We start from the raw sequence: 14,573 nt of genomic DNA on the forward strand, positions 1-14,573 counted from the left end.
AAGTGGATAAAGATGAATTCCGAAGGCTGAGAGCAAAGTGAGAAGGGTGGTTTCGATGTGCTCCTGTATGGGGGTGGCCAGTAGTGCGGCGGGGCAAGAGTGGGTTTGCCTTTGGCCCCTACATAGTAGATGATTCGCGCTCTACTTGCGGCAGAAGTAAACTTCATATAGAGTAGGTGGTTGCTGGTGGCTGCCAGCAATCACTACTTGGATCCAGTAGTGCCAGACTCCGAAGATCTCTCTCCATCATCTACCACGGGTCCAAGGACTACCCCTAACTAGGCTGCATAACGCATTTGTGGACTTTCAAAAAATGGAAACTTTTCCCGCTTTTGTCTGAGAGTCGGCTGTGGTGGGGATTAGGGTGGACTTTGTAATGGCTCCCAGGAGAGTCAGCTGCTCACCTGGCATGGAACCCGCTCACCCTGGTTCAGTAGGTAGGGAGCCCCAGGTCTGACTGTGTTAACACAACTGCCAGAGTCCTTGTTATAATGTGAATCCCTGGCCTGCAGTTATAGGAGACTGGTTGATCCTGTTTCCCGAGATGGCCGTCAGGGGGCGCTGCGGCTCTGCGAGTCGCTTCCGGGAATGGAGAGGGCGGGGCGGGGTGGGGCGGGGTGTAAACCGGAACCTGGCGGCGGGTTCCGCCCTCGCGCTGGGGCGGAGTCTCGGAGCAGTGCTGGAGCTGAAGCATCTTTCACACCCTCCTCACCCTCCCCACCGACATCATGCTTCAGTTCCTGGTGAGTGGGGTCGCCGAGGATCGGGCCCCGCGGTCGCCTCGTCCTTCCCGGGGTCCCAGGTCGGCGGTGCACGGCTCTGGAGTCCTGGCTCGAGCCGGTCGTTGCCCCTCGGGTTTACTCGCGATTTTCCTCTGGCCTCCTCCTGAGTCCTTGGGTCTTTGCCTGGGTTTATATGCAGTCATTCAAGTTCCGAAAACTTTGGGGTATCAGCGAAATTGCTGCGTTTTCAAAAACCACTTACTGTGAGCTATTTGCGCAATTCTCGTAGTAAGTTTGATCGGAGAAGTCCGTAACGACTTGGCTCTTGTCCTCTCCCAAGACCCTCCCGTAGACCCCATCTATTATTCTCAGCTTTTTTGAGGCCCTAGAGTGCCTTTCACACGCTGTGCATTCGTCAGCCACCTCACGAGGTCGGAGAGAGAGATCCACAGTGCCCTCCTTTGCCCGCTTTGAGGAGTGAGTCAGAGTGCCCTACAAGTAACTTGTAAAAACCTCCCTCTCCCCACACACCCTTTCAAGTCTCCTTTTTGAGCTAAAAAGTTTTCTGGCAAAAATCAAGTATTTCTAAAATTGCCTGTTGAGGATTCTAGGGAAACTTGCCAGTCAATTTTTCAGATGAAAGTTTTCAAACTTTCTGTTTCATCCTCTAGTTCTAATAAAGCAGATATCCTCTTTCTTTCAGATGGTCCCTGGCCACTTGGTGCTCTGAGAATAAATCGTTTTTAATCCCGTTACCCTAAACTGGATTGTTGACATAAACTGTCCCACAAAGACTGCTGCTCCGTTGCCTCTGGGTCTTTCTCCAGTGTCCTTAGTAGGCCTTAGAGGTAGGAGTAATTAGTAATTTATTTGTTAGGAATCACTTTTAAAAGCACCGTCAACCAGCTAGTGTAAGGTGGTATGATTGGCCCTTCCACTGCATTTGTAGGGAGAACATTAATTCAATATACCCTTAACTTTTTAAGCGATTTGCTGAACGAGTCTATAAAATATGGGACTAAACTGTTCCATACTTACAAGGATTTTGATTGGAGAATTCAAATTTTTCAATATTTAAGGAGAGACGCTGAAGCTGACCATTAGATTCTTAGCTCAGGTGCAACTGTTGTTCCTTCTCTTGCCTGGGGTCTGTCTCCTCTTCCTTGCTGTGGTTGGTCAAAGTGGATACAGATGTACAGAGGTGGAATCAACTTTCCTTGTGTGGAACTTGGTCAAACACTGTTCATTTCTGCAAATCTTACTTTTTTTAACATTAGCCATTTCAACTGTTTTCTAATGTTTAAAAGTTTAGACTCTAGAATCACACTTGAATTTGTACCCTATCCTTAATCTCAAGATGTGTGTGTGTGTGTGTGTGTGTGTGTGTGTGTGTGTGTGTGTGTGTGTGTGTTGGTTGGCGGTTGGGGGAGGTTGGGCAGATTTAAATTTTCTGTGTTTCAGTTTGCACCTTGTGAGGTTTCTGAAGGAGCCAATACATTAAACCCTTAAGCATTAGCACTTAATAATGGTTGAGATCTGCCATTTCTCTTTTGTAAGGAATTGGAAATGGGAACTGGCCTCCCACCAACAGATGACAGGAGAGGGCTGGGTGTGATGTGTGTGTGTGTGGGGGGCGGGGAGCTGAATACTTTGTAACCCCTAAGATGTTGAGTTTGATTGTGTTGCGTGTGTGTTTCTATCCTCCAGTTAAAATGGATACCTAGTATCCCTATTTCCATACTGCACTGGATACCTAGTATCCCTATTTCCACACTGCACTGACAGCTTGCTCCTAGCTTTGCTGAAGTTCTTCTAAGGAACTCTTAGATGGGACTGGCCTAAGGGTACTGCTGTGAGTTTCATAGCACCTGAATACGGCTACAGTTGCTGTGACTCTTACCCCTGGGGCCCCACAGCAGCTTCTAACTTGAATCACCTCCTCCTAACTCATTCCCATTCAGCTTTTGGGGCCTGTGTACTGTGCTGTCTAGGTTCTGTTCTGTGTGATAACTCAAAATCGCACAGTGAGGATGACTGACCACTGCTCTTGCAGAGGAGACCATATCTGGGTGTAGCAGCTGAGAGGCTCCCTGTCTGTAATCTTGTCACTGGCTGCTTGCTTCTGCTCTTAGTTCCTGTGGATTGCTCAAGTCCTGAGCTGGCTGTGCTCCTTAGGGGGCGGGCTCCTCCTCAAGCCGGCACCTTTTACATCAGCTTCCAGAACAACCTTGAGTCCTGCTCTGTGATTCCAGATCCCTGGTATCAACTGTTAGTGTCTTCCCTTTGCCTTTCTCTCAGCCTCCTCTCATCTGGATTGATTATTCCTGCTTTCCCAATCCTTTCCCCACACACTTAATTTTCACCGCTGAAATGCTGGCATAATCCTTGATTTCTTTCCTTTCTTCATTAAAACTTTTACTGTTGGTATCGTGTGCCTGACACATGTATTCACTTGTTTATCTAATCTTTTCTTAGAATCATGTGATACCGTAGGTGCATCTTCAACACAGCAAAGATTCTTACACTGCATCCATTTATCTGCTGATTACTGTGTATGTCTCTCCTGTGGGGGCGTGCGAGTGTAGAGGTCCGAGGACAGCTTTCAGTGGTTGGTTCTCCATCCCCCATATGGGTTCTGGGGATTGGTCTCAAGTTGCCTGGTGAGGAGCCAGGCCTGCTGTGTAGTCTTGAGTAGGCTCTTTAATTGCTCTGTGCCTCAGTTTCCCCAGCATAAACCTGGGCATTCACAGTGGTTATTACATATATGCATGCTTGTGAGGATCAAGAGTTAATGAAAGGTTAGAACGTTACCTTTCATGTAGGCCGTCGGGTCTCCACAGCCGACTCACAGAAGCTTGCCCCTATTCAGGGTGAGTTACTTCCTCTGTGCTGCGGAACTCAGGCTGTGAACTAGCAGGGTTCTGAAGTCTGGCTGACGTGCCGCTTCTCTTCACTACCAAAGGATTTAGTTTAGTCAATACGAAGTGACTGATTTCATTTGCAGTCAACCCTGCGTATCACTGGGCCCTTCTGAATATGTAGCTAACCACGGATGGAAAATGTTAGAAGTTAGTTGCATATGAGTGGTTGTGTACAGTTTTTCCTTGCCGTCCCTGAACAGTTTGATGGGATAGACTATCAGGCCTTTCCTTGCAGTAGGCGTTGTGAGTGACCAAGAGGGTTAGAGTGCTTGGGGGATATGGGTGGGTTCCTGTGCAGTTGAATAACTTGTTTGAATAGCTAAGGATGTTGGTGAGTGGGGCAGCCTGGAATGGATCTCCTCGTTAATTTTAGGTCCTCCTTTTTCACTTCGTTACTACCACTGGTTATGAGATAGTGGAATATTTGCTCTGGCTTCTTTTAGAGCAGGCAGCCAGTACACCTTTCCCAGGAAGATTTCCTGTTGAATATTGACACATTAAGGAGTTACTGATTGTTCTGTTTTTTTTTTTTCTTTCCTTTTTTTATTCTCTAAGCAATATTACTGAATATAAAACATAGCTTACTTCTTAAAAAGATGCTTTTCTAGGAGGCACTGAAAGGCTTTAGCCCTAGCAGGGTTTTGTTTAATGCACAGAATGTAGATTTTTTTTTTTTAACTACTTGAAGCAGCTATTAGACATCTGACGATAGTCTTCACACTGCGTTTAAAAACTAAGACACAGAAATGATGGTGTGCGCTTGTGCCTCCTTGGAAGGCCTCTGTTTTCTTCTTGTGACTCTGAATGTAAGAGTTCTGTGACTGTGGTTGGAGAGACGCCTCGGCTGTTGAGAGCAGTGGTCGCTCTTCCAAAGGACCTGGGGTCGCTTTGCCGTATACTGAGAGAGGCTCACAACATCTGTAACTCCCATCCCAGGAGATCCCATGTTCTCTTTGGCCTCCGTGTGCACTGCGTGCGTGTGGTGTACATTATACATGTGGGCAAAGCACCCACACAGGTAAGAATAAATAACACTTTAAAACATTTTATCAACTTATCTTTTTATTAGTTCTAGTTAGTTAATGTATAGTTTTGAGTTGTAGATACTCTTACCATAAATCAAATGTCATTTTTTTTAGGTTTCCTTTTCAGTGCTAGCAGGGCCTATACTGCTTAATAGTTTTTTTTAAGATTTTATTATTTCGAGTGAGCTTGCGCTCAGGGCAGAGGTGTTAGGTTCTCTGGCGAGTTGCAGGTCGTCATGAGCCGCCTGGTGTGGGTGCTAGGATTGCGCTCTAATCCTCTGCAAGAGTAGCATGAGCTCTGAGTCGCAAAGCCGTCTCTCCGGCCTTATTTTTTTAGATTCTTAAACCCTTATCAGTGACTTGGGCTTGGGTGTGTTATTTTTGAAAACAAAGTTTGATGAGTCACGTTGGGACTTGTCAACCACTTTGGGGTTCTGCCAGGAGCCATCCCGGATAAACACTGCAGTTTTATTTGCTGCTCTCCAGACACAGCTTTCCGAAAGGGAAGGGCCTGAGCAGATAACAGATGGCCTGTTCTGGAGCAGGCTCTGTGCCTTTTAACAGGGCTTTTCAGTGTTAATGGGCAAAGCATTATTGACCGACCTGTTTGCATGTTAAAAATAAGTGCACTTAGAATAATTTAGATTTCTCACGTGCAGACTCTTCCATTGATTGGGCTGGTTCTCTTTTGCTCCTCTGGGATTTCCATTCTTTCTAACAAAGTCCAGTTTGGAAGCCATGAAGTTGTCTTTGGCTTCTTCCCAGGTAGTAGATGTTACTTTACCAAATTTTGGTGGTGGTTTTTTGTTCGTTTGCTTGATTTTTTTTTTTTTTTTTTTTTGGCATTGAGACAAAAGTCCACCCATTTAATGTATCTAATCCAGTGGTTTTAGTGTACGAAGAGATTGTGACCTGTCTCGTTTTATATAAAAAAGAAACTCTAATATAAGGATTCGTTTCTCATTCCCCTCTCCAACCCGGACAGTCAGTAGTTGATTTTGCGTCACTGTGGACTTGCTGTCTTGTATATTATTTACAGAGCCATGCAGTATATGGTCTTTTCTGACTGCCCCTGACCACGCTGCCGAGGCTCCTCTGTAGGCAGCATGAGCAGTGAGCGCCTCACTTCTCGTTATTGTGTACACATGTTAACCAACTCCCGCTGTTTCCACTCTTGGTTTTGGGGGTGGCTAGGCCAGGAGTATTGGTGTAGGCGTTTTTGTGGGGGTTTATGTTCCACCTTTCGGTGCATACCCACACTGGAGCTGTCCCATCATGTAATGTGTGCAGCCCTGAAGAGAAGTGGCTTTCCAGAGCGGCCATGCCCTGTGTGCCAGTGGAGGATGAAGGCCTCCGTCCCGTGCCTTGCCAGCATTTGCTGTTCATTTTGTTTTGTTCCGTTGCTTTTGAGTAAGGCCATCTTACTGGGCGTGCCATGATTCCTCATGGTTCCTCAATGACTAACTGATGTCAAACATCTTCTGGGCTTGTCGACTGTGTGTCCTTGGAGAAATCCACTCACAGCTTTTGCCCATTTTTTTAAATTGAATTATGTTTCTCTGTCACTTATTGTAAAAGATCTTTATTCTGGATAAAAATATCATCAGATTATGATTTGCAAATAATTCTACTTTGGGGTTTGCCCTTTCTCTTTGATGGTATTATTCGAAGGGCGGATGTTTTTAAATTTTTATTTATTTCATGTGTGTGTGTGTGTGTGTGTGTGTGTGTGTGTGTGTGTGTGTACACATGACTGTGCAGGTTGAACTACTTGGCCGTGCATGCAGATGTGAAGGCTTAGATTTACTTTTCCTGTCTGTTCCTACCCGGCGACCATCTCCTGAAGCACGCGAGTTTTCCTGACCTCGGGGTTCCCCATCATTTTTCCGAATGAGTGGCACTTCTCACACTGTGTCCTGAAACATGTTTAAAATGTCTCATTGTAGATCTGGTCGCATCCTGAAGCTGGAACAGGGTGCTGTTTACAGAGGCCAAGGGTTTTGTTTTGTTTTGTGTTCTAAAATAGCTGTCCCCTTTTCTGCACCAGCGCTTGGTGACATTGCCAGAAGAGAGCCACACGACATAGCCTGTGTTTATTTTGAGACGCACATCGTCAGAATTGGGAGGGCTGTGTCTGAGCTGGAACAGTCCAGTGTTAGGCTGCTTTAGAGATGAGGAAGCCCCAAAAAGCTGGAGCAGGTTGTTGGCCCACCTGAAGGCAGTCTCTGAGACAGCCAGACCTCCCTGTCACTGCTTCCCGCAGCCCCTCTCATGGTTCCTCATCCCAGTTAGGATTAGCATCATCAGGGATTTTTTTCTCCTCTCCTTAAATTTTGACTCAATTTAATTATCGCCCTGGATTTCAAAAAGTTGTGGTTTGAACCTACTAGAGTGAAAAAAATAGGTAATTCTGGTAATGTGACCTTGATAATGACTTAAAAAGCATCAGAAAATGGTTAGCAACTAGAAACTTAGGTAGCTTCTTTTATGTTTCTTGCTAACAACTAACCAATTTAAAATTGCCTTTGGATTTAAAGGTTAAGTATAAGACAGACCCAGTTGTATTTCTTGTTTTTTGTTTTCCCCTCCTTTAGGGTTTATTTTTACTATTTTTAATGGTAGTGGTGGTGTGCAGTCTGATCCCTGGCATGCAGATGCCAGGGAGGGCAGAATAAGATGTTGGTTCCTAACAATATCAACCAACCAGACACCCTCAGAGCTCCCAGAGACTAAACCACCAACCAGACAGCACACATGGAGGGGGGACCCATGGCTCCAGATACATATGTAGCAGAGATGGTCTTATCTAGCTGGCATCAGTGGGAGAGGGGAGGCCTTTTGGTCTTGTGAAGGCTTGATGGGAGTGGGTAGATAGGTGGGGGAGCACCCTCATAGAAGCGGGGAGCAGGGGAGATGGGATAGGGAGTTTGTGGAGGGGAAATCGGGAGAGGGGGATAACATTTGAAATATAAATAAATAAAATACCTAATTAAAAAAAAAGGTGTTGGTTCCTGGAGCTGGAGTCAGTTGTGAGCTGACTAACATGGGTGATGGGAACTGAACTGTGGCCCTCTGGTCTTCTGCAGTGTTCTTAACTGCTGAGCCATCTCTCCAGTACCCCACTGTATCCTTGCCTCACCTGCATCTTGGAAGCTCAGGGAGGCACCTCATGTGTGATTGATGGGACAGTTAGTGCTGTTCTTTGATTTCTGTCTTAACTTCTCTATCGAGACTGAGTAGAAGCAGCACCGTTTAAACAAAATAATGGGGGGACTGGAGAGATGGCTCAGCGGTTAAGAGCGTCCGACCGCTCTTCCAGAGGTCATGAGTTCAATTCCCAGCAACCACATGGTGGCTCACAACCATCTGTAAAGAGATCTGATGCCCTCTTCTGGTGTATCTGAAGACAGCTACAGTGTACTTATATATAATAAATAAATAAATCTTTAAAAAAAAAAAATAATGGGCAAGAGGGGTAGATGCCAATTTGAATTTATTAAGTTAGAAACTAGCCCACAGTTGCAAGCTCTGAAGTAAAAAGTCGCTAGGGGAAATCGGAATTATCATTAAAATACACAGCTGTGGAACTCTGGTCCATCTGTGTATATGGAGAATTCTACATGTTCAGGAGAATACTCTCACCCAGTGGGATAAACACTGACAGTTCTCTAAAAATTGTTCCTGTCCCTTTGGTCGTTGAGTGGGAGCCACAGACCTTAAGTGTCCTGCCCTTTAGTTCCCACCCTTGGCGTTTCGCTAGGCTCGGTGATGTGTCAGAGTTTCCCCAGTCTTCTCTGCCCTTGTGCATCTGAGTTTCTGAGTAACTCAAGTTGTCTGCTGCTGCTTTTGTGAACAACCCTGGGCAAACCACTGTAGTTCTTTTGAAACATGGAGAGACTAAACTCTGAGAGCCCCTTTATTTTCTAAGCTTTTTTGATTCAAATGGGATTTTTGTAGTTGTGGTTTTGAGACCTAGTCTTGCTGTGTAGGTGTGGGGATGGGACTCTCCCTGTATATCTGGGACTCTTTGTGTAGACCTGGATGGCCTCTCCCTGCCGAGGATCCCCCTGCTGTGTCCTGAATGCTGATGGCAAATGTGAGCCCAGCTCCAGTGTTTGCCAGTGAATACTTTTTATCAGCTGTGTACAGAAGTAACAGCTCCTACAATGAGTAGTAACTAAGTAATTGTAACAAAATTAGGGCTCTGGCTTCCAGACCTTCCTTCAGGACTTTATGGGGGCTTTCATGGACAGGGAAACTCCTCAAAGCCACTGTTTATTCCCTTCCAATGTTGGTGCATGGTATATGTGTGTGTGATTGTTTCCTAGAAAAAAGACATGACTCCTATGTCCTATGCAATCCTATGCTGAGATCCTGAGCATTCCTCTGCCACGCACTTCTTGGGAAGATGTAACCTGTGTGTCTGACGTGGCTGCAGGCTCGTGACAGGTTTTGTCTGCTGTATAACTCTCCTGTTCTGTCCTTTCAGCTTGGATTTACTTTGGGCAACGTGGTTGGAATGTATCTGGCCCAGAACTACGACGTAAGTGGCCACATTCACGTCTTTCTTGGCTTCCTATAACCGCTTCATAGTTATTTTTCTCTCTCAAGGTTAAGTTTGCCTACTAGCATAAATGAAGTCTGTAAATGTGAAAGCTTTTCTGTTGTTTGAAAAGTAACTGAATTCACAAAGGTACGGGTGTCCCCACATCATCCCAGGAGAGCTGGATGTGGCCTAGCGTGCCTCGTGGAAGGAAGATGGTGTGGTAAAGTGAGGAGTTACGTCAACGTCATTGTTGGTGTGTGAGGGAGGAGGGGTGGAAAATGGTATCGCAGCCAGATGAGGATCCTAGAGTGTGTTTCAGAGACACAGGATTATATCTCCTCTGTACTGAGGGACGGGGACTTTTCGCTTTATTATTTGTCGCTCCATGTATTTCTTTCTGCTACATATACATACACTTCTTTTAGCTGGCACTCGAGTCAAAGGACTGAGTGTGTATCTAAAGGTGGGCTGGGCCTGGCGTTCAGAGAGGGGATATAAATCTTAACACTGATAGCTTACGTATGTAGGTATGAGCCAAGGAAGTACCACTGAGTAGGTCCCCAGAGGAAACCAAAGCCTTGGCAGAGCCTTGTCCTTAAGAGAAGAGACATGAGAGAGACTGATTAGTCTTCGTATTCTTTCTATTTACAGATAAACGATAATATTCCTTTCTTCTTTTTAAAGATGCCAAACCTGGCTAAAAAACTTGAAGAGATTAAAAAGGACCTGGAAGCCAAGAAGAAGCCCCCTAGTTCCTGATGCCCACCTGGCACTGTATTCTGGACCCACCAATTCCGTCCCGGGGCCTGCCTTCTTCACAGCCACATCCAAAGCTGTGTTCCTCTTTGGTCTCAGAGCCTGCGAGTTGCCTCAGATCTAACACCGGCCCGAAGTCGAGTTAGCTCTTCGTTTCCAGCATCTCCCCTCCCCCCGTATCTTCTGTCCAGCAGCTTCTGAGTCCTAAGGCTGGAACTAAGGTGCTAGGTCAGCAAACACAACCGTAACTGGTATTCACCTGTGCTCTGAGAGACCCCCGTGGTCAAGGAATGACTGGCTTTGGATAGCCGCTGCATTCACTGTCTAGCAGTGACAGTAGGAGCTTGCTACACAAACCAAATTTTGTTAAAGTAATTAAAATCAGTATCTTCAAGCCAGTTTCTGGTGAATTAATCCATTTGTTATATAATGTTATCAAGGAACTCCACGATTGATAATTTAACCAATAAATTGTTTGCTGGTCATTAACCAAAAAACTATGAATTCAGTAAAAAAAAAGAGAGAGAGAGAGAGAGAGAGAGAGAGAGAGAGAGAGAGAGAGAGAGAGAGAGACTTGGAAAATTTAAAACATGCAAAACGCAGTTCAGTCTGTTTAGTCTGTGCTTTTCCTTAACGATATCTTTGAACTGAGGCTGCTGTCAAAGAACCATTCTTTATGTTTGCACTTGACAGGACGGGCAGATAAGCGAGAAGCTTTTGATAAAGAATGTTACTTTTTCTTTAAACAGTAACATTTGTACTAACTGTGTAACTTTAGAGGGATTTCCCTAAGGGAATGTGGTCCAAATGTGATTAAAGTGAGTCTCCTGGGGGAGGTTCTGCCTCTCTCCACAGTGAAGCATCTTCTCCCAGTCAGGACAGATCCAAACAGCAGCATCTCTATTTAAAGACAGTCTCCCAGTGTTACCCAGGGTGGCCTTGAGCTCCAGGGCTCAAGCAATCCTCCTGTCTTAGCTTTCGGGTGTTGGAACTACCGGTGTGCACCATGGTGTGCAGCCTAGTCCATAATGTTTTTAATTAAAAACTATTTTTAAGGTTACCTATTCTCACAGGAGATGATGGGAAAGTGATTTCACATGAAGGTTCTTTCTAGCCTCTGTCTTGTTCCCTGGTACAAATCCTCAGACAATCCCTGGTGTCACGTTCCTCTGTGCCTTTGAGAAAGAGTGTCTAACCACACATGTGTTTTTCACACACATGCACACACACGTGTGTGTGTGTGTGTACATACACTTTTTGTCTCTTCCTTTCATTTTTGTTTTTTACACAGTGTCATAAAGCCCATGCTTTATAGTCATTGATAACCTTGAACTTCCGATCCTCCTGCCTCTGCCCTCTGCCCTCTCCCCTCTGTCCTCTGCCCTCTGCCCTCTGCCCTCTCCCCTCTGTCCTCTGCCCTCTGCCCTCTGCCCTCTGCCTCTCATGTACAGGGTTTATAGGTGTGCACCACCACGCCCAGCTACTCTTTTTAAAGCTCTTTTTTCTGTTTCTTTCATTTGCTTGCTTTTTGAGAGAGGGCCTCACTATGTATCCCTGGCTGACCTGGAACTCACTATGTAGCCCAGGCTGGCTTCATGTTCACAGAGATCTGTCTGTCCTTTGCCTCCTGAGTGCTGGGATAAAGGTGGCTCCATCATGCTTGGCTGGCTTTTTTATTCTTGTTGGAGAGAGCATCCCCTGTCAGTATGTTAACCTTGCCCCTGTGCTTCCTGTGCACGATTCCATTGAATGGGGATTTCATAATGTGCTACCGATGAGCATTAGGTTGTTCTGTTGCTGGAGTGGTGCTAACCCTGAGCCTGGTGTCCATATCCCAGAGCATAGCTGTACGATATCAACTGTCACAGTCTAGCTTGTTTAAGACAGGGTGTCTTGTTCCGGGAGGGGGGGGTGGTTGGGCAGCTTCACTGACAATGCCTTTTGTGAGGATATTTTAGCAGACCATAGATTGCAAGGATTAGTTAGAGACAGCTGTTTTCAGGAAGTAACAATGGTCCCAGATGGGAGTCAGAACAGGGCACTCCTACTTAGAGATACATTCTATCCCTTTATGCCAGACAGAGCATAGCAGCAGGGAGTGGGCAAGTGGTGTGTTCTTCTGAGACTTTGTAACACTTACCTCGTGAGGGCTTCCTGGGGAAACAGATGAAGATATGTGCTCTGTTAGACTATGCTTTGCAAATCGTCCTGTAAATAGTAGATAGCAGAGGGAAAAGGCTGCCTACCACACTACTTTCCTATTTCTGCAGTCTCTTTAGAACTGACTTGTGAGTCGTGTACAGTGTAGTAGTATAGTCTGGTTAGTCTCTTTCGAGAATACAGAGGATCCGGTATCTATTGTCCTCATAACACCTGGCTCCCAAGACTTGATTGTGAATGACTAGGTTATTAGCAGAATGAAGGATGGCCTCAAACGAAGAAAGATGCATCACCCTCGAGGCTCTTCAGAATGCTGGATAGAGGCTTACTTAACAGCTGTTTGCAGAAAAAGAACCATCATGACAGCATTGTTGTATGTGTGGCTGCCTTGGAAATGATGCTAGGGGATTAGGTCTTTATATAATAAAGATTTATTTGCATTACCTTTCTGTGTGTGTCTGCATGTGGGTGTGTTCATGTGAGTGCAGGAACCCTGTGGAGATGAGAGGGTCAGGTCCCATGGAGCAGGAGTCACAGATGGTTGGTTGGTAGCCACCTGATGGGGCTGCTGGGAACTGAACTCTGGTCCTCTGGATGGGCAGCACATGCTGTTAACCACTGAGCCATCTCTTCAGTCCCACAGTCTATTTATGTTATGTACTCAAACTCATGGGAACTGAGGGCTTCCCTCAGAAGTAACCTTAACTTTACTGATAGAATTGTTTCTTTAAGGGAAGCCTTCTTGATTTTTGGCTCCACCATAGAAATGGGCACACCGTTAATACAGGATAGTTACAAGTTTGCGATTTAGGAACATTCTGGTTTTTGTTTGTTTGTTTGTTTTGTTTTTGCTGTACTTATTTTCTGATCCTTACCCACGCTAGGAGACCACTTGTTTTCATGCAGAGAGCCACATCCTCAGCCCTGGCTTTCTGTTCTGTAGCTCAGTTCTTGGGCAAGATATTTGCCATTGACATAAATGTTGGTGGAGTCTGGAACTGTAAGTTGTAGGGGACAGGGGTTGGAAATTGGTCATGTGAGTGGGGTTGCGGTCCATTTGTGATCATCTAAAAAAATACTTGAAAATCCTGGGGATATAATTTAAGAAAACTTTGCCCTGGGTGACCATAAGAGGAGAGTCGCTTGAAATACTTCAGCAGTTCCCATGACATGTGAAATAGAAAAGTTTAGTATTGTTCGACCCCCTGTCTCCCCCGGACAGGGTTTCTCCGTGTAGCCCTGGATGTTCTGTCCCAGGCTGGCCTTGAGATCTGCCTGCCTCTGCCTCCCAAGTGCTGGAATTAAAGGTACATACCACCATCCCCTGGCATGATTGTTGGAAAAGTAATAACTACATTAAACTTGAAAGATATATCCCAGGGCTGGAGAGATGGCTCAGGGGTCAAGAGCACTGTCTGATCTTCCAGGGGTCCTGACTTCAAATCCCAGCGACCACATGGTGGCTCACAACCATCTGTAATGGGATCTGATGCCCTCTTCTGGTGTGTCTGAAGACAGCTACAGTGTACTTATATATAATAAAATAATAAATCTTATTTTTAAAAAGATATCCTTTTATTTAATGATTCCTTTTTTTTTTTAAAATGAGCATTGGTGTTTTGCTTTTGTGTCTGTGTGAGGGTGTCCTTAACTCCTGGAAGTGGAGTTAAGGACAGTTGTGAGCTGCCGTGTGGGTGCTGGGAATTGAACTGGGGTCTTTTGGAAGAGCAACCAGTGCTCTTAACCTCTGAGCCATCTCTCCAGTCCTGAAAGACATAGCCTTAAACTGTAGACCTAGATCAAAACCACCTAATGTTTAATATTCTCAAAGGGTGACATTTCATGAGTCATTGCTATGGCATCTTTAGACTTCTGAGTTGGTGTTTTTTGGAGTTAAGCAGATATCTACTTCTTGTGTAAAGGAGAAATCCTGTTTCTTTTTTTCTAACTTATTTGGTTTTCATTCCCACAGTTACAGAGAGAAGTAAGATGCATGAGTTTCCTTGTCATCTGTCCTACTGGTCATGGTGACACGTCCACATGTGTAATGTTTTCATTTCCACGGAGCAGTTCACGCCCTAGATACCACACTGCTGTTTGTTTTCTGTTGCGCTCCCACAGTATAAACGTTACTTTAAATCTCCTCCTTGTAAGAGAGCACTCTACTGTACTGTAGCAAATTAAGCCTTTCTTAAACTCCCAGTCTTGGGTTTGCTCCTGACGAATATGAATGAGTTCTTTTTTTCCTGTCTTAGGGCATTGCCTTATGGAAAGGAACTTAATAGTGAAGGGAAAATATTTTAAAACCTCACTTGTTCTTTATAGGGAGTTTGTGGGACTTAGAATTTCAGGAGTTCAATATATTCTTATTCAAAGTCTGGCTGTAGCATATTCAGCCGACTAAAGAGGACGTAGTGAAAGGCAGTTTTATAAGGCGCAGTGG

The 14,573-nt window shown here is 45.2% G+C and overlaps 1 protein-coding gene across 3 annotated transcripts; it reads left to right on the forward strand.

Annotated features, from left to right (window-relative positions):
- The first annotated feature begins 634 nt into the window (after positions 1-634).
- Positions 635-10,467, forward strand: Stmp1 (short transmembrane mitochondrial protein 1). Of its 3 annotated transcripts, none has more exons than NM_001195503.1 (3): positions 635-743; positions 9,158-9,211; positions 9,866-10,467. In NM_001195503.1, exons 1-3 carry the CDS (start codon positions 729-731, stop codon positions 9,971-9,973), a joined length of 177 nt encoding a protein of 58 aa, NP_001182432.1. In that variant the 5' UTR covers positions 635-728; the 3' UTR covers positions 9,974-10,467. The 3 variants fall into 3 exon arrangements, with proteins under 3 accessions (NP_001182432.1, NP_001182433.1, XP_063142790.1); NM_001195504.1 differs by having other exon boundaries at positions 9,899-10,467; XM_063286720.1 differs by lacking the exon at positions 635-743 and adding an exon at positions 4,585-4,661 and having other exon boundaries at positions 9,899-10,368.
- Positions 10,468-14,573: the final 4,106 nt, after the last annotated feature.

This window comes from Rattus norvegicus, chromosome 4 (genome assembly GCF_036323735.1).
Source record: "Rattus norvegicus strain BN/NHsdMcwi chromosome 4, GRCr8, whole genome shotgun sequence".
Lineage (NCBI taxonomy): Eukaryota > Metazoa > Chordata > Mammalia > Rodentia > Muridae > Rattus > Rattus norvegicus.

Bases quoted from the DNA above. Each gene is read 5' to 3' on its own strand.
- Stmp1 (XM_063286720.1), top strand. From the start codon at position 4,588: ATGTTCTCTTTGGCCTCCGTGTGCACTGCGTGCGTGTGGTGTACATTA. The intron at 4,662-9,157 runs GTAAGAATAAAT...CTGTCCTTTCAG, and splicing joins TGGGCAAAGCACCCACACAG to CTTGGATTTACTTTGGGCAA. The intron at 9,212-9,898 runs GTAAGTGGCCAC...TTCTTTTTAAAG, and splicing joins ATCTGGCCCAGAACTACGAC to ATGCCAAACCTGGCTAAAAA.